Source organism: Ambystoma mexicanum, chromosome 13 (assembly GCF_040938575.1).
Source record: "Ambystoma mexicanum isolate Mex_15411 chromosome 13, UKY_AmexF1_1, whole genome shotgun sequence".
Lineage (NCBI taxonomy): Eukaryota > Metazoa > Chordata > Amphibia > Caudata > Ambystomatidae > Ambystoma > Ambystoma mexicanum.
In genome coordinates, this window is record NC_090938.1 from 568,506,769 (window position 1) to 568,530,483 (window position 23,715).

A 23,715-nucleotide genomic window follows, 5' to 3' on the forward strand; every position below is an offset into this window, starting at 1 on the left:
CGCTCTGGCGGGTCTGAAAAGGAGAGGGTGTGGGTGATGAGTTAGTGGGAACGAGCAGGATCAGTGCAAGGGAGCAGTCCTGTGCTGCTGGCAGCTTCAGTTCGGTTAACACTGTTCACTGAGCTTGGGGGTGCTTTCCGTTTGGGAGCCGTCATGTGCTGTTGCACAAAGCTATGTGTGGTTTGTTTTGTTATTGCGGTGTGGTGAAGTTTGTGCAGTTTGTTGTGCTTTAGGGGTGTGGTTGTGTTTGTTTAGAGTTTTAGAGGTGTATGCAGAGGGGTGAAATTGTTAGTGGGTTGGTTATTGCCGTTACTATCTAGAAGTGATTTGTGCTAAATTTCCACGTTCTTTTTAGATGTGGCGTGTGAATATCTCTGCATTTCTATCTGGATCCTCCACTGGCTAATATTTCAATCCTGTCTATATAAAACGCCTCCAATATTCGCAAATCTAGCCAAATGTGGCACTGTCCCACCTTCGAAATCCTGTTTAGATGCGATGCAAGCTAGCATTCACAATTCTATCTAAATGTGGCATTGGTAATATTCCCAATGCGGTCTAGATGTGGCAGTGGCTAATATTTGCTATTCTATCTAAATGTGGCACTTGCTGACATTCACAATCCTATCTCAATGGGAAACACGGCTAATGTTCACAATGCTATCTACCTCTCTCCCCCTCAAACCTCCTACCTCCCCTCCCTCTTCCCCCTTCTCCCGCTGACATCAAATCGGACACTGAAACCACCTGGGTGCATAGGAAGTCACCAGGTGGCTCCCCTCCCCCTCCCTCTTCCCCCTTCTCCCACTGACCTCAAATCAGACATTGAAACCCTCCTCACCTACCTCCTCCCCCCCCCTCTTCCCCTCCTTTATACTGTAAAGCGCTATATAAACTCAATAAACATAACATAACATAAATGTGACACTTGCTAACCTTCACAATCCTATCTCGATGTGACACAGGCTAGTATTCACAATTTTATCTAGTTGTTAAGCAGGTTAGTGTTAATATCCTAGTCTGCTGGGGTCTGAGGGCAGGTAGAGTGACAGGGCTTCTGGAGTAGAGTGATTGCTCTACTCCCCACCCAGGCCACACCTACCTTGGTGGTTGATCTCTGGAAGCGCAGTTTCTAGGTGCCCGACTCAACACATTGACGCGTTTGGCGTCGCCCTCGGAGGAGAGGGTTAGAGCCATACAAGACAAAGTACAGCGCTTGTCATCGGTGGTGACGGTTCGGTCCATCAAGTCGCTGCTGGGCATGATATCCTCCTGCATCAGCCTTGTTCGCCTGTGTAGACTAACATGAGACCTTTCCAGGAGTTCCTGCATGAGAGGTGGATGCAGGTGTCGAACTTAGCGGATAAGGTCTCGCTCAACGAGGAATTCTGTTGTGCGATGGTGGTGGTGCGTACAGTCATATCTCGTCCACGGACGCTTCTCTATAGGGATAGGGAGCCCACACCGGACAGTTGCACGTCAGAGGCCTCTGGCAACCATAGGAGAAGGACCTCCACATAAATGTCCTGGAACCTTCGGGTTGTATTCTGGGCCCTCAAGTCTTTTCTCCCGGCGTTGAAGGGCAAGGTGGTGTAGGGGGGGGCATGGTAGCACAAGTATGACACTGACACAATGTGTACAATTTGTAAAACCTATATTGAAGTTGTTGGGGCTGGAGAAACTCCTACTTTGTCCTATAACTAAGATCGGAATAGTCTCGACTATCAACTGATAAACAAAGCAGTCCTAGTGGAGTCTGTCAAATCAAAATGACCTATGCCAACAAAATCTAATGCCTGCCCGATCTCTGCATACGTTTCTCCTTTATACAATATTTGTACCAAAGGAAAATCAGTGTTCAAAAGAATAAATGTGGTTTAACCAGCTCTCCTCCCCACTTTGGATCTCACGGAGTAAGGTTGTCCCTGTAGATAGGATGATGCACCCTGGCTCGATTTTTCAACACAAAAAACAGTTCCAAAACATGGATCGAGGCCCGCCTGGCCTTCCACATTAAAGTAGCTTTTCCTGACTTCCATATAATGTTTGAACAAAAAGGTCACGTAGGTCCCTGCGCAACAAAAACTTGCAAGGGGGCCTTCCTACCCGAAGCTCATTTCACTTCGGGTCTCCCTCCGTGAGGCTCGGACCGCTTTCGGATGTTTGAGGCTTTCATATGTGCGTGCCTTTCTTTAGAGACAACCGAAGGACCACTTTGACTCAAAGTTCACGGTTTAACTTTCACTCTTGCCACTCTTTGACTTTATCGCTTCAAACAATGTACTTTTCACTGAGACTTTCTAGTGGGCCACTTCCTTTCACCGGACCACTCCGCTACTTAGTATCCCTTATTTCACAGCTGTCCTTACTTCAAAGTTCATTCAGGGGTCTGCCTTTTGTCGCATTTTATCCACATGCGTGCAGCCTTCACTTGTGATATAATGAGACTTCAATCTTTAACACACACCGGTCTCTCGGCTCATTTGCCAACTCACCGGCTGTGTGTGTTTCTTTCTTGGTTTTATGTTCTCCAAGTCATGAGTCCAGGTTAGTACCACAGGCTTGGCCTCACCTCCCCAACTCTGCCGTTCACTCGGGAGGGTCGCTGGCATCGTTGAAAGACAATGCAGCCTTCTGATGTGGGATCTGGCCTTCTCCACCTGTTTATCACAGCCTGTCGGAGGCAACGACCACCAGTAGGGAACTCTTGGGGTTTTCGGCCCGCTGCTCTCGTCCCTTGGTCCATCGCTGGGCTCTAGTAGGGTTGTGTCATGCACCCAGGGCATTGGCACTTATGGCACCGGTGGCAGGTAATCCGCCATTGAAGAGTCCCATCACATTGTTTTCCAAGTTCCTTGGGTGACGGTCTAGTCTTTCAGTCATGGTCGCTGCCGGGAGGTTCTTGGCCTCTGAACTCCCGGCAGTCGGCGCGTTGCAACCGCTTGGTTAGTTTCCCTTTGCAGCTATGCACTGGTTTGTTTTTCCCCTTTTGTTCATCCCACGGAACGGCTTTCCTGTTCTCCGCTTTGCCGATCTCGGTTCCGGCTTTGTTACTCTGAAGGTTCTGTACCCCGCTGCTTCCTCTTGCTCCTCTCCCTTTTCGGGTTTTGCATTCTCCAGGTTACTCCCTTGCCATCTCTTCCTCTGCCTCTAGGAGCCCCCTTTCATTCCGGTCCTTTCCGGAGCCTTTCTTGCCAGTTGTCTTGGGGTGTCTCTCTTTGCTGTTTTTCTCCATTCCTATCTCTTACTTGCTTTTCTACGGTCTGGCCCCTACGGGTGCTGCTTCCATACTTTCCTTACCTGTGCCGTGGGCCGTTCCTTTCCAACAGCCTTGTACCTATATTCTCGCTGTGGATTTTTCCAGACTTGCTCATCTCTCGGAAACAGGACTTACTTTGATTTGTCAGTGGATTGGTGGCTCTGAATCTCTATCCATCTGCACTACGGATATTACAGGCACTACAAAAAGACGGACCTCACCACTTCAGGTCCTCAGTTTATCCAGGTTTTTTTGTGCCGTTCAGGCTTTCACCCTGTTTCCAGCTTTCCTCGGGAGAGGGGACACAGTGCTGCAGTTCACAGGCGGTTGTTGGGCTAAGTTTGCATGCATTACCCTCTGGGACCACTACACACAACTATGACTACAGGTGCAAGTAAAACCAACCTTTGGTATAAGTCTGTACCACACAGTTTTTGGTAGTGAGCTGAGCAGCCAGGCTGATCTCAAGAGGGAATGTGAGCTGTAATGATGTTACACAGAGGTCTACAATCACAAGTATTCAAATGGACTCTTCTACTCAAGGTTTCTTGGTAAACGCGTATTAATTTATTACACAGCCGGTTAGGAAACATTCACTAAAAGGAGGCAATCAATATTACACAAATATACTACATACTTCACACTATCCAGTTCTGAGGCATTTAAATTACTTTGAAGGAGGCGAAAAATGGCATTCAGAGCATTTGAAGTAGGAGCAAAAAGGCATAAGTTAAAGGAATGGTTTGGGCAGAAAATATTATTGTCCCTATGGTTCAGCCATGTGGTTTTAACCATAATTTGATCGATCGTACAAACATTTCCTATGCACCTTGCCCGAGTTTTCGTCTTTTGAACACGAGCAAAATCCGGCAGCAGGGCGTGGCCATCTTGTGATAATCTTCTAACTTGCTGCAATGCCCTGGGTGATCTGCGTTTGCGGCACTAAATCTTATCCCCCGCCCCTGATCCTGACATCACTAGACGCGTACCGCCCATTTCACAACACCAAAGCACGTCTCGTGTCAACATTCTCTGCGCCTCAGCTAATGTCGCCATGGAAACGGCAGGAAGCATCTTTCCTCGACAAGTTTCACAACACACAACAGCAGATTTTCTTTTCCATTCCTCTCGCTGTATTTCTTTGAGTATTCTGTGACTCGTTTCTGTGCTCTGGTCAGCTGCCTTCATTGCTTGTAGCCCGTGTGAACAGATACCAGTAGACCGCTATAAATTATTTTCGTTTCTTTACCACACAATGGCAACAATAATGCCCTGCCTGTACGAGCCAGAGTATTCCGAGGAGGAATTACTGGAAAGAGCAAGCTCTGTAGACGATGGGGATTTGGGCAACAGTTGGGCGGACGTTTCAACAGATGAAGAGCCTGGGCCTAGTCGCATGGACGGTGTTTCCACCTGGTGTACCTGCAATCGGTGCGCGCTAATGCCAACTGAGGTGGAGAACTGCTGCTGCTGAGAAAACTCTGGATGCTTGTCCTACATATCGCAAGGCGATCCACAGCCGCAATGCGTTACCTAGCTGCCAGACTTCACGGCAGTCTGTCTCACACGGTCTGTGTTGAGGATTTTGATGGTGCTTATGCACAAACTTCGCGCAACAGTTCGTCCTTGTAATCCAAGTAACGAGTAAATTGGGTCTGGTTGTGATGTCAGTTAGGCCACTACTATTTCTTGGTTGTCCCCTATATTCTCGTAACGTCAAGATAGCATTGTCATATCCGTTTAGTCTTGCAATTCTATAGTAATAGTCGCATAAAAGTTGTTCAATATTGTGCAGTGTCTAGTTAGCATTTGTCCTGGCAAAAATGCCATTGCATACAAGAATTGTCATTGACAACTAAGGTTTAATGCACTTATCTTGGTCATTTAAAAACAGATTGTATCTTTCTCTTTCATAGGTGGTACCGGCTGGTGGCCTATCGTTCGTACACATGGTGGCTTCATGGGAGGCTTGGACACCGCGTTCGACAAGTAATGCCCGCCTGTGTCGTTGGCGCCATTAGACAAACTTTCCCCAGCGACAGTGGTCCGTACAGGGGATTTTCCCTCCCCGAGCTGCAACCAGACCTTTACAATGTGTAGTATTTTTGTGCCATCAAAATAAGAAACCAAATAAAACACAACATATTTTTTATCAATGGGTGTTTCAGTTTTTAAGTGAATCAAGTGTGTTTCCATTCAGCATTGTTCCGGTGCCTTGTCTGCACGCCCCATCCATCCCCCCCCCTCCACTATCAAAGGCAGTTCGCACCAGTAGATGTGCGCTGCCATGGGGGGCTGTCAGGGGCGCAAACGTACAAGGTGCCAAACAACATGTACACTTCAAAAGGTATCCCACGCCCAGGGGCCATTGCTCACATGGCCTCCTCAGACCCTGTGTCTCCAGGCAGGCCTCCCCTGAAGCAGACCGCGCCCCTGCAATGTACATAATGCCACGACATATACACTTCATTCATTCACAAACACACTCCTTTTTATTCTTTATAAACCACTGGATATTTACCATGAGAACATCCTTGAGCACTGCAAGTCAACACGTGAACATGCTACTCTGTGACCGCTTCGAGTGAACTCGTCAGTGTGCTACCTGTGAACATCTCCCTGTTCTCCTGCCACTAATTACTCTGCTTGCTGAATCCAACTGTTTGTTGTTCAAGGTAAGGACATGTATCCTAATCATATCTCCTTCATTTGTAAATTTATATCTATTCCGAAGTAGTGCTATGTTAATTTGTATCATTGCTATTGACTCGAGTTTCTTTTGTTATGTTATCGGTATATCAATTTTTATCATTGTCAATTGGCATTGTATTGCATCCTTCGCGGACCGTGCCTATAGTATAAGCATGTCTCATTTTCGTGCATGATACAACATTCAAGGGATGAGTAACATGTTCTGATTTTCAACACATCAATGAATCGTTTGTGAAATGTATCCTATAATACAGCCGCACACGCTTCACTGGTTTTGCTGTGGTGCCCAAAAGAAAGCGTGCATCGAACAATATATGGTCCAATTCATTCTTTCTCACATGCTTATGCAAAATAATTTTCTAATAATTTTGACCTTTATTTTGCAGAATTTACAACAATGCCTGCATGTTCTATTTTCAGTTGCCCTTCGAAGACCATGACAAATCCGAAGGCATTACAATGCATGTATTCCCAAAGACTGTTGATCGAATAAGGGAATGGGTCAGACGTTGCGGATATCCACTGGAAGACCTTGAAAGTAGAGTCAACCAAGTCTTGGAGGACAAGAGGGGTCATCGATACCGGATATGTACGACACATCCTTGTACACAAAGAGGAATCAACCGAGAACAATTTGGAAATAGCTCCCAAACGCTGTTCCGACTTTACTCGTGAAAATGCCGCCACAGGTGAGTCACGCTTCCGTATTTAGCTTTACGCCTGTATTTTCGGTGTAAATGCCATTTATAGTACTTTCCATATTTATGTGATATAATAGCTGTTGAAATAATGACTTTTTTGATAAACATCAGTCCTTGTTTTGGAGAACCCACATATAAAAATGATCTATGTGGACGGATAACTATGCTATATTATGCATTTCAATAAGTGTAATTTTCTCGTATTCAGTCTCCTTATATGCCATTTTGTAATGTTGGAATTTCTAAATCAAATAATACTTTGCCTTTACCACTCCATGACTATCCACCGAATATGAAGGAACAAGATTCAACATCCATGTCTTGCCTGGAGTCATCAACCACTTTGAGCGCGTATCAGGTAATCTTACCTAGCTATTCTGTTCCAGACTGGTTTTATGTACGGAATTCTAGATAATGTGATCATATTTTTGCAACTTACCATTGCATTACACAATGTTTCTTTACCACTTTACTGTTGATAAGTACCTTAGTCTTTCCAAATTGTGTCTCCCGTTTCCAATCTTTTCGACCTCACTAATGAAAGTACTTTGTTTCAGAGAAATGCTGAAGCGTCCACTAAAATCCGATACCCCTCGTAGTAGATCCGGTGTCAGAGGTATGGGTCTTCATAGCTCAATAGGACGAGATAATCTGATCATATTTTCGCAGTAGGATCCTGCAGGAGTGAAGATGGCCCACCAAACCCCCTAAGTCTGCCTGCTCAACAATCCTGCTTCTATAAAATTATTTACCAGGCAAACCCAAGGGGAATGGAGAAAACAAAAGACAAGAACTCCCACTGCAGGTACTTCAGACTGTCTTCATTGGAAAGTTTTCGACACAGTGGGGTTCCTAAAAGAAAAATACAACCTTTAATAATGATGTTTTCTACTCACTATCAGACTAAACTCTCTCACTAAAATATTTACTCTAATTATCTGTTGCCTAAGCTTGATTTGCCATTAGGCTGCCTCAAGACTTTAGAGGACAATTGTAGATACACTTTAACTTTATCTTCAACTGGTCTATCTTCTCTCTTCTTTTCTTTACTTCTTGAAACCTTTTAATATATACCCAAACAACATTGTGATTATTAGTGGTTAAATACTACTTCTGTGTGAATGGTAAATGTTCCTTTCTTTGCAAAGTGTTACCTGTTGAATTTGTTCTGTAGACTCTTTTATAGTCTGATATTATGTACTCCAGAAAATATGCCGAGTTTTCTTCATATTAATGTCCTTTATAAACAATTCTTAGACACTCACTCGATTCACTGCAATGTTCTAACACTCGGTCGAGTTGAAAAAGGAACTGACACCTTCTCGTTTAGCTGAGTTTCTGAACATAACGATTGTCTCTAAAAACACTGCTTATTAACGCTGTTGCATCAAAGAATATCTTGTTGAGTTTTTAAGAACGATGCGCAACGCAGAAAATGATAAATGTTTGTTCACAATCCTCAAAATGGCCGTGACATACGCACAATGTCAACAGGTCCTTTACTCTAACCGCGCTAGTTCGCAGATCACTGCAATACGCGCCGGACAAAAACTTGTAAAGATACGACTTCAAAATGTTAGTATTTGGTTAAAAGAAGATTATTCTACATTACTAAACACTGCGGTTATGATCCGCACGCCTTGTTAATACAAACATTTATATTTATAATAAAAATAATTTGCTGAATCTTTTTTGTGTGTTTTCATGAAACACATGTTTACTCCTTTAACAGTTATAAGAAAATCAGTTTTTGAAAATACATTCCGAGCAACTCTTCAAAAATCTTAAATTGTATTCAGTTAAAAATGTCTTTGAAAACTTCACAAAATCGGAATATCACTTAGCTCAGTCTTTATACAAAGCCAGGAAACTCAACAACTCAGCATCCAGGTATTCCAAGGGAATCTTCAAGTGTAGATTTTCTGCAACCTTGGTCTTGACTGATTTACTGTAATGATCTAAACTAAAATAATAAAGATTCTTCAACTTAAAACATATAACGTTTATCTTATATAACTCAGAGCTAAGAAATATGTGACCTACTCTAATGAATTCTGTAATGAAAGGTGGTTTAGGATTATTAAGAACATGCCAAATGACAACACAATGTGCCTGCTGTAATCTAAACCAATCACTGCTGGGAAAGAGTTCCACCATCTTGGCTTGGGAGGGTTTCATCTTTCTAAGTGAAGGTTAGTTAAAGGAATGTGAGCAAACTTAAAAAAATAAAATTTCTACACATAAACCAGAGTTATTTAATATTTAAACAAACCTCCCTTTCTAGCTTTCCAGGAAACCTATCTGAAATGCCCAATTCTTTTAGGACCCTTGCAAATGTGAGGTACATGAGGTACAAAATGTGAAAACCTGACAGTTTCTTTACCACTTTACTGTTGCTATGTACCTTTGTCGTCTTTGTCCCGTTTCCAATCTTTTCAACCTTACTAATGAAAGTACTGTGTTTCAGGGAGATGCTGCAGCGTCCTCTACAATTACATTATCCATTGTGGTTGTTCCGGAACCAGACCATACAGTTGCTCCGGAGCCAGAGGTATGCGCACTGACAGTACCATCGAATAAAAGAAAGTCGGTCTAATTAGATGTGTAATGCCAATGAATTATTTTAAATGGATACTATTTTCTGTAGGGATGTATACAAGATCTGTATATTGATCCGGAGGCGCGTCGTGTTCACACTCGAGATGCCTTTGTCCAATGGCCAGAAAATTAATTTAATGAGACTGGCGATTCCAGCAAAGTGTTCTTGATCATTGCTACAATGCGCCCACTCTGCCAGAGGAAGGTGCAATTGAATTTATAGAAGATAGTTTTACATTACTCGATGAGCACTTGACACAATCGACACCCGCCAAAAAAATGCCCCCCAAAAAACAGTCCACATTGATGTTTTCTCCTTTCCATCATCAAGTAACAGATGTTGAAATGACAGAAACTGAAGCATCAACACTATTGACCGACGAAACAGACAAAGATATCGACTATAGTATGTCCGGTTTTGCTGATATGTCCACCACGGGTCAGTCTGAAACAACAATGTTGCCTGATGACAGTATTATAAAAGAGGCCAAATACATGGTATTCAACAGCAGCTTGATGGAGATTATAAAGATGCTGAAATGTGTGCATTCAGTGGGAGGGGGGGGAAGTATGTGGAAAGCCATTGGTGAGCGTGACTCGTCTAACACAAGGCAGTAACCTGAAAATACATGCCACCTGTGAAAAGTCAAAGCATTTCCCTGGTCCGCTCAACCGATGCTGGGGAAACTGCCAGCTGGCAATCTTCTGTGTGCAGCTTTACTTTTCAGTGGCTCTAGTTTCACAGAGTTATCCAGTTTGTGGGACTCCATTTCATTTCCAAAACTCAATACTACAAATACCAACATGATTATCTATTCCCTGCTATCAGTGATGCTTGGAAAATTTAACAATTGGCTATTGAAAGTACATTCCCCGACAAACGGTTCATGCCAGCCGGCGATGGACAGTGTGACAGCCCCGGATTTTCTGCTGAGTACTGCACCTACCATCTTCAGGGCATGGAAAGTAAGAAAATTGTGAGTTCGATGGCTGTGCAGGTGACCCAATGTAAATCCTCGGTGGCCATGGAGAAACTTGGTTTTATAAAATCCCTGGAAGATCTACAATCGAGGGGAATGCAAATCGAGCTCATAGCCACGGACAGACACGTTGCAATAGCCAAGACAATGAGAGAGCAGTATCCAAATATTCAACATCAATTTGATGTATGGCATGTTGCCAAATCAATCAATAAAAAAATCTCGGCTGCAGAGAAAAAAAAGGTTTTGAAAGTATTTCGCAATGGTCCCAGTCTTTCAGCAACCATCTTTGGTGGAGCTCCGAAACATGTGATGGGTCTGTGGAAATTCTACTGGAAAAATGGCTTTCACTGATGCACCACTGTTCCAGCGTTCACCTATGGACGGAAAACCAACATTTCCACCAATGTGAACATGGCTGTTTGTCCCAAGAGCAGGCACGGAAGAAGTGGTTGATACCATCTTCACCTCCACACAAAGCCCTTGAGAAAATTGTGTTTGATAAAACTCTATCCAGAGATCTGAAAGGACTCGCAGAATTCTGTCACACAGGAGATTTGGAGGTGTTCCACAATATGTGCCTAAAGAACAGGCCAAAGAGATTGCATTTTGGCATCCAGGGGATGAAATGTAGGACTTTACTAGCGATATTGGCGCATAATGAGAATGTGGGCCGGGAACAATCTAGGACTGCAGGAAACTTAGGGATGCATCGCTACACTATGGCCTTTACGAAAAGAAGCAAAAAATGGGTGTTCAAGCCAGTATATGATAAAATGGAATCCGATTTTGTGAAAGATCTCATTGTTAATGTCGTCGAGATACATACTCATGGAATCGCGCACAAATCTGTTCAGAGCACACATACATTGCCACAAAACATTGCCAGCGTGCCATGTCCACCCAAAGCAGAGCTTGTCAAATCGCTCAAATCCCGGTTGAAATGATGACCGTCAATAGAAACATTTTTTGCAAAAATAAAAACAATCTGTATAAATAAAGTATACATTTTGTCTTTTGAAAATTATCTTCTCAGTCCTTTTCTTAAAAATATATTACAATTATTACGATTGCTTTCACATTTCAGTTTAGTTGAGCTACTGTGGGACCTTCATTTTTCGTGTTAATGAACAATGGGTAACAGTGTGTGAGAATATTTGGGTTTTGGCAGTTGACTTGCAATAAAGTTCCACAAACAACTGAATAACTGCTGGACCTACAAAAGGGATTAGACCTAGGCCACAAAACATTCTAGGCACGCAAGAAGTACTGACTGTGAAAACATGCCATGGAGCAGGAGGCCATGAGATGAGCAGAGGGGGTCCTATTGGCAAATTTTACATACAGCTGAGCAGCGCCACGAACAACTAGCGCCCCTATTTCCTGAGCCCGTGTTTCAAAATTCATTTTCTCCTGGATGCGTTGACAGGGGATGTTGCAAAGTAAGAATGTACGTTCTTTTTGAGTGAAGGTCACCAGTTTTGAATTTCGGCTTGGGAGCTGTGAGGCCCCACACGTCCCTTGCACAGTATAAGGTTCTATTGTTTGTTTTACCTTGAGAGGCAGGGACCATTCCGAAAGGGATTGAATTGAAGGGGGGGTATAATAACGTATGATATGATAAGGTTGCCCATTCCGAAACTGCACCTAGTTACATATAAGTTCAGTTTATGAGAAAACGTTGACACGAACTGAGGATTCTGCATCACGGTCTGCATTACGCCTAGAGAATGGAAATTGCGAATATAATGTAAGTTTCTCTTTAGACGATTTCATACCAGAACTAATCGAAATACGAATAGCTGACCGTTACTGATGGATGACATTGTACTTGTTTGTTCTGTTTGGCATATTGCAATGAAGTGCTAGTACTTCTATCTACCAGGCAACAGGGGCAGGCCAGCATCGAGACGCATGTAGACCACCACTCGTTTCTCCCTGGCTCTACGCTAATAAATCATTACATTGTTTTTGCACCTCAAATTCTTGCCCCATTTTACGCATTACGTTTAGAGCTCAACATTCTCATTCGCACTATCCACGGAAGCAAATAGCAGAGTACTTTGATATTCCACGTTGTATTCTCTCGGTTCACATTGCGTCACCTCTGCGCTAATAAAGGAAATTAATAATTGTAATAAAGATTGGCTACTGAGACACTTTTCGATTTTTATCTTTTGCAAACAGGTACATTGTGCCGTTCTGCGATTGTCATCTATTCCAAACCCTGATGGCGCAGCTGCAGCTACATGTCAATCGCTGGATCTACTTGACCGTATTTTGGGACGACAGACAAGGTCCAATCTGTCCGTACGCAGTACCGGCGATTAGGAGCAACATAACACGCTTTACGGTGGTCTAGTGCCAAGTTGAAGCACCAGCCTTGCAATTCACCGTGCGACCGAAGTGCTTCGATTACCCAAAACGAACACCCTGTGTACCCAAAAGGAACAGCGCGTGACTCACGATAAACATTTGCGGATTTATTAAACGAGAGCAAAGAAAAAAAGTTCTATTTTAATTGATTAGGTCACAAGGCGATTGTTATCGAAACATTTAATGTGAAATAAATGTACTTTACCAATTGTACAGTCTTGTTGTTTCCTCTTAAAGTACAGTTTCATATTCCTAATTGTGATGCGCCGCTGTGAGATGTGTGTTGTTTTCCTGGTTCCGCGTCTAGTCGCGTAGGTGACGACTGGGTGCGTTTGGGCATGCTGCCTAGCAACGTCATGGAGAGAGCCGGAGAATATAAATGATTTGGTGATGTCAGGCTCAGGGGCGGGGCAAACGCAGGTCACCCACAGCGATGCGGCAAGTGATGAGATTATCACAAGATGGCCGCGCCCTGCTGCCTGTTTTTGCTTGTGTTCAAGAGACAAAAACTCGGTTAAGGTGCATATGAAATGTTTGTACGATTGATCGAATTATGGTTAAAAACACATGGCCGAACCATAGGGACAATAATATTTCTGACCGCACCATTCCTTTAATAAAACAAATAGTACAATTATTCTTAAACAGTACAAATAGTTTGAGTTCACCAGAGGAGTTGTTCCAATGCAATAGGTAGGCCAAAGTCAATGGGCTAGAGTCTTGTATAAATAAAAACGGTTCTGGTAGTTAATAGAAGAAAGATTCATATGTTGGGTCACAAGCTGACTAGGCCTGCAAGTTGACAAAGTTTCACGCACTTTCACTGTGAGAGGTAAGTTCTCTCGTCGGGTTTTCACAGTACCTTATTTTGAAGAAAAAGATGCAGCTGAGGACTTCTGTTCCTGCAGATCTCACTGTTCTGAGCTTCAGTCGTGAGGACAAGAGGGAGGACGTTGAGGGACTCCTGCAGTGCACAGGGACTGGTCCCAAGCAGGCAAATCTTCGATTCCGGTAGCTGTAGTCAAGCACACAAACTGGTGTCCTTCTCCCTGGCTATTCGGTTTCCTGCAGCACTCTGTGGAAAATACAACCAGCTCCAAGAATGGTATCCAGGTGGCTTGCAAGTTAATTGGTCCCACCAACTCAAAGGAAGAAGTCGTCCTTGAAGGGAATCTCTGTCGAGATGAACTTGGCGATTCGGACCTGCAGCAGGGCTTCACCGGGCAAACCAACGGTCCAGGAGTTGCAGCAGCTGTCCTCTTCTAGCAAGTATTCAGTTCTTTCGTTGCAGTGGTCGACTCTGCCTTCCAAGCCAAACAGTTTCCTCCCACCAGTCTAGCTGCCACTCACAGAGCAGGGTGGCTGTACATGCAAGACAATCAGCCAGCCAATCATGCCAGAGTGCATTTGGGTCTCGTAGGAGACTAGGCACAGGTAGTTTCGGGCACCCCCCTCCCTTCCTGCCCACCCCAGAAACTCGGGCGCCAGAGGCGGTCTTCAGTCCTGAAGCCCCCCAAAGGCATAGGAACAAAGGGACTAAACCTATTTTGGCGTGCAGAGACAAACTCTAGAAGGACCTTTCCAAAAAGAAATGGCGAAAAAAGACCGGGACCCATTTAAACAAAGGAGGCTCAGACGCCATCTTGAAAAACATGGCTCCCGAGATTTAACGCTACCGGTGTTCGCGGTCGGGAAAAATCATAGTAGTTTGTTGCAAAACCACTGCCATCAGCCATTTCGAGAGGAAAAGGTAGCATTGGACTGCTACATGAGTTTCTAGACATAGGGGATACTAGGTAACCCCTCCACAACTCTATTGTAAGATAGGGTGTGCTGGGTCTAGGAATTTAAGGACTAGTAAAGTCAATTTAACTTTACTTTTTCTGGGAAACAGTAGTTTATCCCAGAGAAGGTATCTAAACCTTGGGACAGCCTAAAAGGCCTCCCTGTGTCACTGCACTGAGGGTGCTGTGTAACACACAGATGCTTATGGAGTTGTCTAAAACCCCATAATCGAAGAACACAAGAGTAAAACACACATCAAAATACATGAGTGGGGAATACAGGCTCACGCTCTACATGTAAAAAAAATCAAGTCCTCAAAATCCAGCAAAGTTGCTGGGGGTCTCTAAGGTGAAGGGAATTAGCAAATTTATGAGAATTCTCCCTAACAGCGGTCACTATGGCTTCCTCTCGGTGCAGGACCATTCTACATAAAAAGGAAAAGGACTACCGCTCCAGACAATGCCTCATAAAGAGCCGCTCGGGCTCAAGTGCATCAGGTGAGGAGGGAGTGGAGTGCTTCGGGTCGGGGAGGACGAAAAGGGAATTAACAGTTTACCTGTGCCCCGGAAGCTCTGCTCGTACTCGTGTTCCGCCTTGCTCAAAGTCTGCCTGGTCCTTGCAAACAAAGCAATTCTTTTCTCATTCCAATCGCGCAGGCGCCCCATCATACCTTCCCGCTGCAATCTTAGAAGCATTGGCATCACCCCTTGCTCTCCTTGGTGCAAATTACAGATCTTGTTTTTCACTGCTCCCCCTGCCCTTCCTGACCTTATCAGCTACTCCTCCCAAGGGGTAGGCTTGGAATCCCGATATGTCCCCCTAATCCATCTAATTAACAAGGGTTTTAAGAGTCTTATTCCTGGGCATCTGGTAGCTCAAATAGAATGTCCATTATTCTGGGGGGAGGGGAGGGGCGCTGGTGTCTTAAATCTCAGCTCGTGTTTTGGCAGTTTAGGACATCTGCCCTGGCTCCCATGAGTATGGCCTTGGAACTGGGCCGCAGCCCTGCACCCATTTGGCTGTTAGCAGTCCTGCCTAATTGTACAAAGTTCTAGCTGGATATGTGTCTATGTGCGTGTGCTACTCCCTCATGAACTACTTCACCTCGAAAATACACCTTGGGACAACCCCACACCCCCATTTCAAAACATTCCAACACATGGGATACCTTCCACCCCATTGCGACCCTCAACACCCGCACTGCCAAACAAAATCTGTACACTTCCTGGGTGATGCACAAGTTGCATCACCACCCTAGCTCCCCACTGGCTTAAGTCAACAACTTTTGCCTCTCGTATGGTACTATCCCCACTGCAGTCAAAACAGAACAAATGTCACCCCTCCTCAAAAAACCATCTCTAGACCCCATGCTCCCTGAAAACTACCACCCCATTACTATCCTACCGCTCCAGGATCATGGAATGCTTTGTAACTACACAACTGGAACAACACATCACCACAAACAACCTACCCAACCCCTTTCACTCTGGATTTTAACCTGGGCACAACACAGAAACTGAGACTTTTCATATCCTTGATGCCCCCACAGCATTGCAGACAAAGGATACACCGCATTCTCCAGCATTGGATCTTTCATGGATTCACATGCTGTGAATATTCCCCGTCGTCAGGCTGGGATCCGTGGTCATTTTTTAACTTAGTGGTCACCTTCTTTCTCACTGGCAGGACACACTGTCTCCATGCCTCCTTATCGATCAGACCCCAGCCGTGTCAAGTATGGGGTCCCGCAAGGCTCTGCCCGATCTCCACTCCTTTCCAACTTATATGTTGAATCCCTTGGACAGACCCTTGGCAAACCCAATGTACATTTCCACCAGTACGCAGATGACGCACATATACTTTCTAATGTTGTCCCCTTCGCAACCCTCAACCTGTCACTCGACCATCACCAACTGGATGGCCATCCAATTCCTCAAATTCGACCCTTCTAAAACAGAATACCTCCTCATCTGCCCAAAGGCACAAACTCAACCTCACCCTCTGAGTCCGAGTACTTGCCTCCGACAACCCACACCTCCCCTCCAAGAACTTGCCTCTGACAACCCACACACCCCTCTCCACACCTGTCAAATCCCTTGGCTTCAACTCCACACCCACCTTTCCATCACACCCCACATAGCCACTGTCACCAAAAACATGCAATTTACAACTCCAATCAAAAATCAGATAGATCATTCCTCCTTATGATTTCTGTACCGCAGTCCAAGCACTCCTTACTGGACTACACCAACTACCTCTGCCCCCTCCCCCTAACCCCTGAACCCAACCCTCTACAAGCCATGCACACTGGAGCAGCCAGACTTGTCCACGTAGCCAAGAATTCACACATTTCCTGTACTCTTACCCAGCTCTACTGGCTCCCCATACACCAGAGAATTGCCTTCAAAGGACTTTGCATTGTATTCAAAGCCATCCACCTCAAAACACCATCTTACCTTCATGGCAAACTCAAACTCATCACCCACACAAACATCAGACAAGCCAGCCAACACCTTCTACACATTCCACTGTGCAAGCTCACATGCACGCAAAAAGGAGCATTTACCCACTATGCGCCCAAAGCATGGAACCCCACACCTCTTCACATATGCACTGCATCCTCATCACCACTTTCAGAAGGGGCCTCAAAATGTTTCCCCACACATATCCCTGCCCTCCTACACTGCTATGACTTTTCTATCCTAATCTTCCTATCCTTGCCTGAAAACATCTTGGGACTTATTTTTTCCCACCTTTTCAAACTTTGGACCATGTATTGTGCCCTGAGACCCTCTGGTAGGGCCAGTACTAAACTAAAATTAAATAAATACAAATAAACCTTGAGATTAATTGCTTAAACGCGCAGCCTTTAACAATGCTGTACTGCCTTCTGGAAGGAAAGTCGCGTCAGAATAAAAACGGAAAATGGTGGGGATATGAATGAAGGGGAATTCAAGTAGTCATTGGGACTTTGTGGGGGCAACTGACAGTGTGTTAAAAGTGGTTGGGGCAAATACATTGGCTTGCAATTATTTTGCATACAAACATGTTTTCTTTTTTATATTGTGGGTTTGGCAAGAGGAGGGAAGGTAGTACTGCCAACTATAAAATAACTATGTATCCCAGAGCATAGCTAGAAATGTAACAAAAGAGTAGAACTGTGACCCCCTGTGGTGTGGGCAGGTATAGGGCATTGGAGCATGGCGCAAACAGCTAGTATAGAGTTTGGACAGGTAATCTACCAAGTGCATGATCAAAAGAAAGGTGCCCTTGGATGTTTTACATTTTATTATTTCGTCATCCGATTTCAGTTTAGATTTAAGAGCTCTGAGGAGTTTAAGCAGCTTTTTCTCCTGGGAATTCAAAAAATTGCAGCAAATTAGAAGAATTTGGATTTTTTTTTTTTTACCCATAGATTTTATATTGTTGCACAATAGCTCTGCACACTTTCAGTTTATAGTAAGTAATCTAACGATTTAGAGTTTTTGCAATGCATAAAGGTTACTTTACTGCTAAACACAAGTACTGGCTTTTCAGTGAAACATTCATTTTGTCATATCTGCAACGCCGTTCTCAAATGATCATTTCTTTGAGAATCTGGTAGTGACCCTAGAGTGGTGCAGGGGTAGTTGTTTGTAAACAAAAAAAAATGCACACCACTAAACCAGCAAACAAATGGAAAGGGGGACACATGTTATTACAAGAGGCTACATAGATCCAAGAAACAAGTGATTTGTGTTGCCCATTAAGGTTCTATCAGGGCTTTAAAAAAAATGTCCTTTATTTGATGTCCCGAAAGCAGGGCTCAGCAACCTGCGGTTCACCAAGTGTCATGGTTTACAAACCCCATGATCCCTCAAGCAGTACAGGGGTGGTGGGAATTGTTTTGGGAAATATCTGGCGAACCAAAGCGTTCAGACCTCCAAAATAGATGTATAATGTGATATACAAGCAGAGAAGCACTTAGTCGACCTACTGCAGCATGTTAGATGAATTTCTTTTTTTATTTTTACAGTTTTCAAATATTTCAATTTGACCCCCAAAATATATGCTGACTGTGTGATCTGCACCTACCTTTACTGATTGTCTGTTTTACATCACTCACTATAGTTTTTGGGGCACTGGTGACTCTGTTAGGGTGCCATTGCAGGGGGACCTTTCCCAATTTAAAGTCTGTGGAGCACTATCTCCTATATTGACAGTAGTGTAGGGAAACATTGTTACCACTTTCTCTTTTTATTTGTCAGAAGCCTTTTATTAGTTTGATGCAATCTACTTTAGGACACTGAAGAATCCTATGGATCCATTCCTAAAGTCTCTTCCCAGGGGAAGGCAAACACTTCCTGATCCTGACCTTGGGGGTGGTGCGCTGCCGGAGGATCACCTGCGAGGAGACGGCCCAAGATGGTGAGGCGATCCGGTGGGATGAGACACAGTATTGGCCATTTAAAAGGGAGAACCTTTTAAAGTTGCCAAAACAGGTAATGGCTTATTGTCATTATGATGTATCTAAAAAATATATAAGATCTGTAATGGAAAGGAATCTAATTCTAATGGTTCATCCTTAAATGACTCTAAGGGAAAAAAATCGACCCTTAAAACCCAGACGTTATTAAACAGAACTAACGACACATCCCTTAATCACCCCAAGTACTGGGATGAGGAAGAGGACTGAAGAGGCATGTTGTAGTAGTATTCTGGCAATTAAGCCTAATGCCTCTCAGGTTCCTTCAGGTGTAAAGGCCCCCTCAGGTGCAGGCAATTAGAAGGAGCTGGAACTGTGGCTGGAGTGGATGCAGTAGTAGCAGAAGCAAACGGAAGGTCCAGTGTTGGCAATCCAGGCAGAGGTGGGAGAACCAAAGGAACGCTGGGATTCTGATGCAGCCGATTCCACCTGCTTATCCTGTGGGGGTACTGTGCCCCCAAATTCTGAAGTGCAGAGGCTGCACAGAGGAAGGCGCGCAGGAAGGCTACCTTTTCACATGTGAGCCTAATAGCAGGGATTGCGCAGCAAGAAGTATATCTGAGACTGTGTTGATCAGCTGTCATGAAGTTGTGGGTATCAGGAGTGAGAGGGGCTCCTTAATTGAGTGGCCGGACCAGAGACCCTTCAATGAGGAATGGTATGGGTCCCAAGTGAAGCCAGAAGTCGCAGAGGTGGTGCAATACATGGAGAAAGGAAAACCGAAGCCGGTGATTTAAACCTGGTGTTTGGATTCCTTGCGTGAGCAGTGCTGGCAACAGTATCTGGCTTCTACTCCACTTGCGTAAGAGTAGAATCGTGTCAAAGTTGTTTGCTACATTTCAAGTGTCACATTGTTATAGAATCAATGCTCGCATGTGATCAACTTATTCTATTTCACTCGCGTAAAGAGCAAACGCTATGGAAAAGCAATTGTTAAACCTTTAACCTTTGTAAAATGTATGAAGTGGTCATGTGTGCCTAATTAAGTTTCTCAAAGGAAGAGTGAACTTTGAAACATTGTTCACATAGACAACAATTGTTTCTGAAGAGATATGAAGTGTTTAAACCATATAAGTTGGAGAGAGCAAGCATTGCCCACACAAATAGGATTCCCCTATTGAGACTGAAAGTAACCTTTCCCAAAGCCAGGGAGCAGTTTAAACAATTCTGTGAGTCAAAGGAACTTTAACACTTCCCAAGATACAAGTGTGCAAGCATTACCTGAAGAAAAGTGTGGCACCAAAACATCTGGGTAATTATTCTAGCTAACAGCTGGCAGAGGGATGAAGGCAAGGTTGGGGAGGGGAAACTTGCTACTTATAAATATCCTTTTGAAGTTGTTTAAAACTACATTGCCTTTAGAACACACTTTCTTCCTTATGCAGTCGGTGGCAATTATAGGTTGTTGTTGTTTGCAGATAGACAAAAGAGGCTGCCCCTTTGGGAAAGGGATATTCAGAGCGCCTTGCCTATTTGACGGTGTTGAAGTACCTGAAAGTGAATCCTGTCATAACCAAAAACCTGTTTGTGACACCACTACAGCTTCAGTGATTTTTAAAGCTGTAGTGGTGTATTTGGTTGTTGGTAGATGCGAAACTTCAGTACCACAAATTAAGTGGAATGCTGTGAGACAGTATGGCCTCATGGTAAACTATTGTAGAAGTTGCAGTTGTTGAAGTGCTTTTAACTCATTCTGACAAAGATACCTACTGTGACTCCTAATCTTATAAAGAGACATATTAACTGTTAACCAAGAATTGTTTCACTAACATTTACAGAACTGTTTCACTAACATTTACAGAAGTTATATTTCCTTTGAATTGTGATAATTTATCTTGGACAACTAGAAGTTGTTGAAAAGCATTGTGGCTAGTAATTACATTGATGCTATTTTGGTGAAGTAGAACGTCTCATCACCAAGTGGAGAAGCTTTGCTGCTGGAACTTTGGTTAACAAAACCTTACCTTGACATAGAAACATCAAGAACTGAATTGAGACTTTATTGCCTACATGGATTTCCTTGTTTATTTTTGTGAATATTGGAGCTAAGTTTACCTTAAAACTTGGAAGTGAGTTTGCCCAGGTTACTAAGAGGAACTATGAATATCATTGTTGATGTTATTTGAAGTGCCATATATTTTCTTTGTGTTGTTTAAGTGTGCGGGCCAGACATCCTCTATTAGAGTGTGTGAGGCAGGGAAATTCTCGTCAGAGTAAGGATAGTGAGGCATTTAACTTTTATGATTTAATAAAATGGCAAATTTTGAACATTCATCCATAAAGTTCGCCTTGCGTTGCTGACCCCTCGCAACACACAGCAAGAGAACAATATTGTTCAAGTGAGAACTTCTCCATTATAGCTATGTTCTCTGTACCCAAATCTCCCTCCACCCTCGTTGGAACAAAAATTAGGCCAACAGAATAGCACTGTTTGCTAATTATCCTGTCTAGTCCTTGCCAGTCATGTATGTCACTAGTTCAGTCTAACTTAAATAATGTTACCTTATGTTTCAAACAGGTTTAGCACTCTCAACCTATGTTGGCACGTGTATGCAATAAAATCATATGTCAAGTGGCAACAGTGGCCTCCATTTCTTATTAAATGCTGCAATGTCCTCCGATTTGCTGACAGTTTCTCCAAAGCCAATATGGTCCATGATCTAGCCCACCATTTCCCACTTATTATTTTTACCTTTTTAATGGCATTTGCTGCATACCCAGTGTATCCCAGAAAGGTTGGTGGCAGTAGCTCATTATTTGTCCCTTTTTGGTGCACTTGTGTGCAGTAGCCAGTTTATCCCAATACTGGTCAAAATGGATAACCTTGTTATTTAAGCAGTCTTTGTCGGCTGCCTTCCTTTTGGGCAGGAGTACAAACTAGCCATGTATTGTCCTGATTTTGATGCTCTGGACTGAGCCTAAGAAGTAGCCTTTATTTAACAGAAACTGTTTTGGGCTTAGAAAACCTAAAACACATCCAAACCAGAGTGACTTTGGTTTAGTTGGCTATCCGTGATTGGATTGTTCCTTAGAGTGGGACTGTTGCTGATATTCTGGCCATCGTCTGTAGCCCAGATTTCTATACATTAGGAGTCAATCTGGAGCCAGAGCCATTCAGCATATTGACCACTGGAAGTACAAAGGGGCCCCAGAGGGACATCTGAAAGCTGTTGCTGCGACCAGTACTGCCAAACCAAACTCTCAAATGTTGAAGCTCTGTTCTCCTTTGATCAGGGGGGGCATTGCTGTGTCTCCCTCCCGTGAGCCATTGGGAACAACAAGTTCTCTGTCATGTACCTTGCTGAAGGAGCTCTGCAAGATTGATGAAGCTGTGGGCCCATCGCTGACCTGCCCTATCCAGCATGGGGAATTGTCTTTGCTGGGGGAGCTTTGTGAGCTGCAATTATTTGCCATTTGCCAGGTCAACGAAGGACACACTCGAGCTCTGCTGCTCTCCATCAGGAATATGGACTTTGATGGAGATTAAGTCATTTGCCTTCACCATCACCTGTAGGCCTTTGCTGGGGTCACAAGCCTGCTTCTAGGTGCTGCATCCGTAGTGTACATCTTAATCATGAGTACTGAAGGAGAGGTCTATCTTCACCGAAAACCTGAGGCACAGTCTTGGAGAATTCTAAAATGCAAGTTATTTCAGGAAACCTGGACCACAACATAGTCATGCCCGGCTATTAAACTAAGCCACCTCTGCACCTGCTAAACTTGGACCGCAAAGCTGCAATGAACAGTGAGAGCGGTGGTTTCCAATGGCTCGGACTAACGGGAATAGTTGGTGTTGGCTTTAGGATCCGGATTGCATACCCTTTTTGTGACTCCCTGTGATGAAATAACTTCTGCCCCGCAGGAGTACAAGGATGAGTAGTGGTTAAACCGCCTACTCAGCTCTCTCACTTATACAAAACAAGTGTGATCCCAATCTTAAAGGTGAAACTGGCACATTTAAGAGAGAGACTTCATCACCTTTCGTGGGTTCTTGGTCAGAGACTAGGATATACTCACAAGAGGGATGTGAATGGTAGCAACCCAAACAGCAAAGTACAACCATTTCGAATACAGGAATATCCAAATATATACTTTGATCACAACATATGCAGAAATAACTAAATGGAGGTGAAAAAACTACACAAACCCAACCCTTTGGAAAGAACACAGAATATGCATTAATGGAAAGATGCAGCACTCTGGGTAATGAACCAGGTGTTAAAGGCAATCAAAAACACAATGTTCATAAAAGGATATGTCTTTTACAAGCAAAAGGGAACAAAAGTGACCTAACTGGTTCCAAAGTTGGACAGTGCGAGGGCAGTTGAGAATCAATAACTTCTTGCTGTTTTTGATGATTCCACAACATCGAACAAGGCTTCTTCAAGATCAATAGAGTGCCAAAAGCAGCACAGGTGGGCCATGGTGGTGTGAATGTGTCTAACAGACTTGAAGTGCAGCTCGAAACAGTTTGTGAAAAACATCAGGATCCTGGCTGATGGGTCCTTGTGAACATGGGGGAGGCTGGCATACCCTTGCGGGGGTCTTTCACCTCCAGGGAGGTCCTGTGTACCAGTATAGCTGGCAGAGGCAAGTCTTGCTCCTGCAGCAGGTCACCCCTAATTTGCCCTGTGGATTGTTAGGGGGATGGAGCTTGCTTATGCCTTGGAACACATGTGTTTACCTCACAACTGGAGGACTTTGTGAAGGACTGCTCTCCCAATATAGTTCTAACTAATTCTTCTTGGTGTTGAAGTCCAGAGATGAATCAAAGGAGTGGGAGACCCCCCCCCCTTTATAGGCAAAAGTCCACAGCTGATTGGACTAAAGCAAGCCTGC

The 23,715-nt window shown here is 43.9% G+C and overlaps 1 protein-coding gene across 4 annotated transcripts in view; it reads left to right on the top strand.

Moving 5' to 3' along the window:
* FAM117A (family with sequence similarity 117 member A) overlaps positions 1–23,715 on the top strand; it is a 327,775-nt gene that overhangs the window by 264,757 nt on the left and 39,303 nt on the right. The window contains exon 8 of one of the 4 annotated variants that reach the window (XM_069634375.1): positions 5,176–5,415. The exons of the other annotated variants lie outside the window; for them this stretch is intronic. Coding sequence (XP_069490476.1) covers positions 5,176–5,359 — 184 coding nt within the window. The 3' untranslated portion in view covers positions 5,360–5,415. Of the gene's footprint in view, positions 1–5,175; positions 5,416–23,715 lie in introns of those variants that run through there. 4 annotated transcript variants of the gene reach the window in all.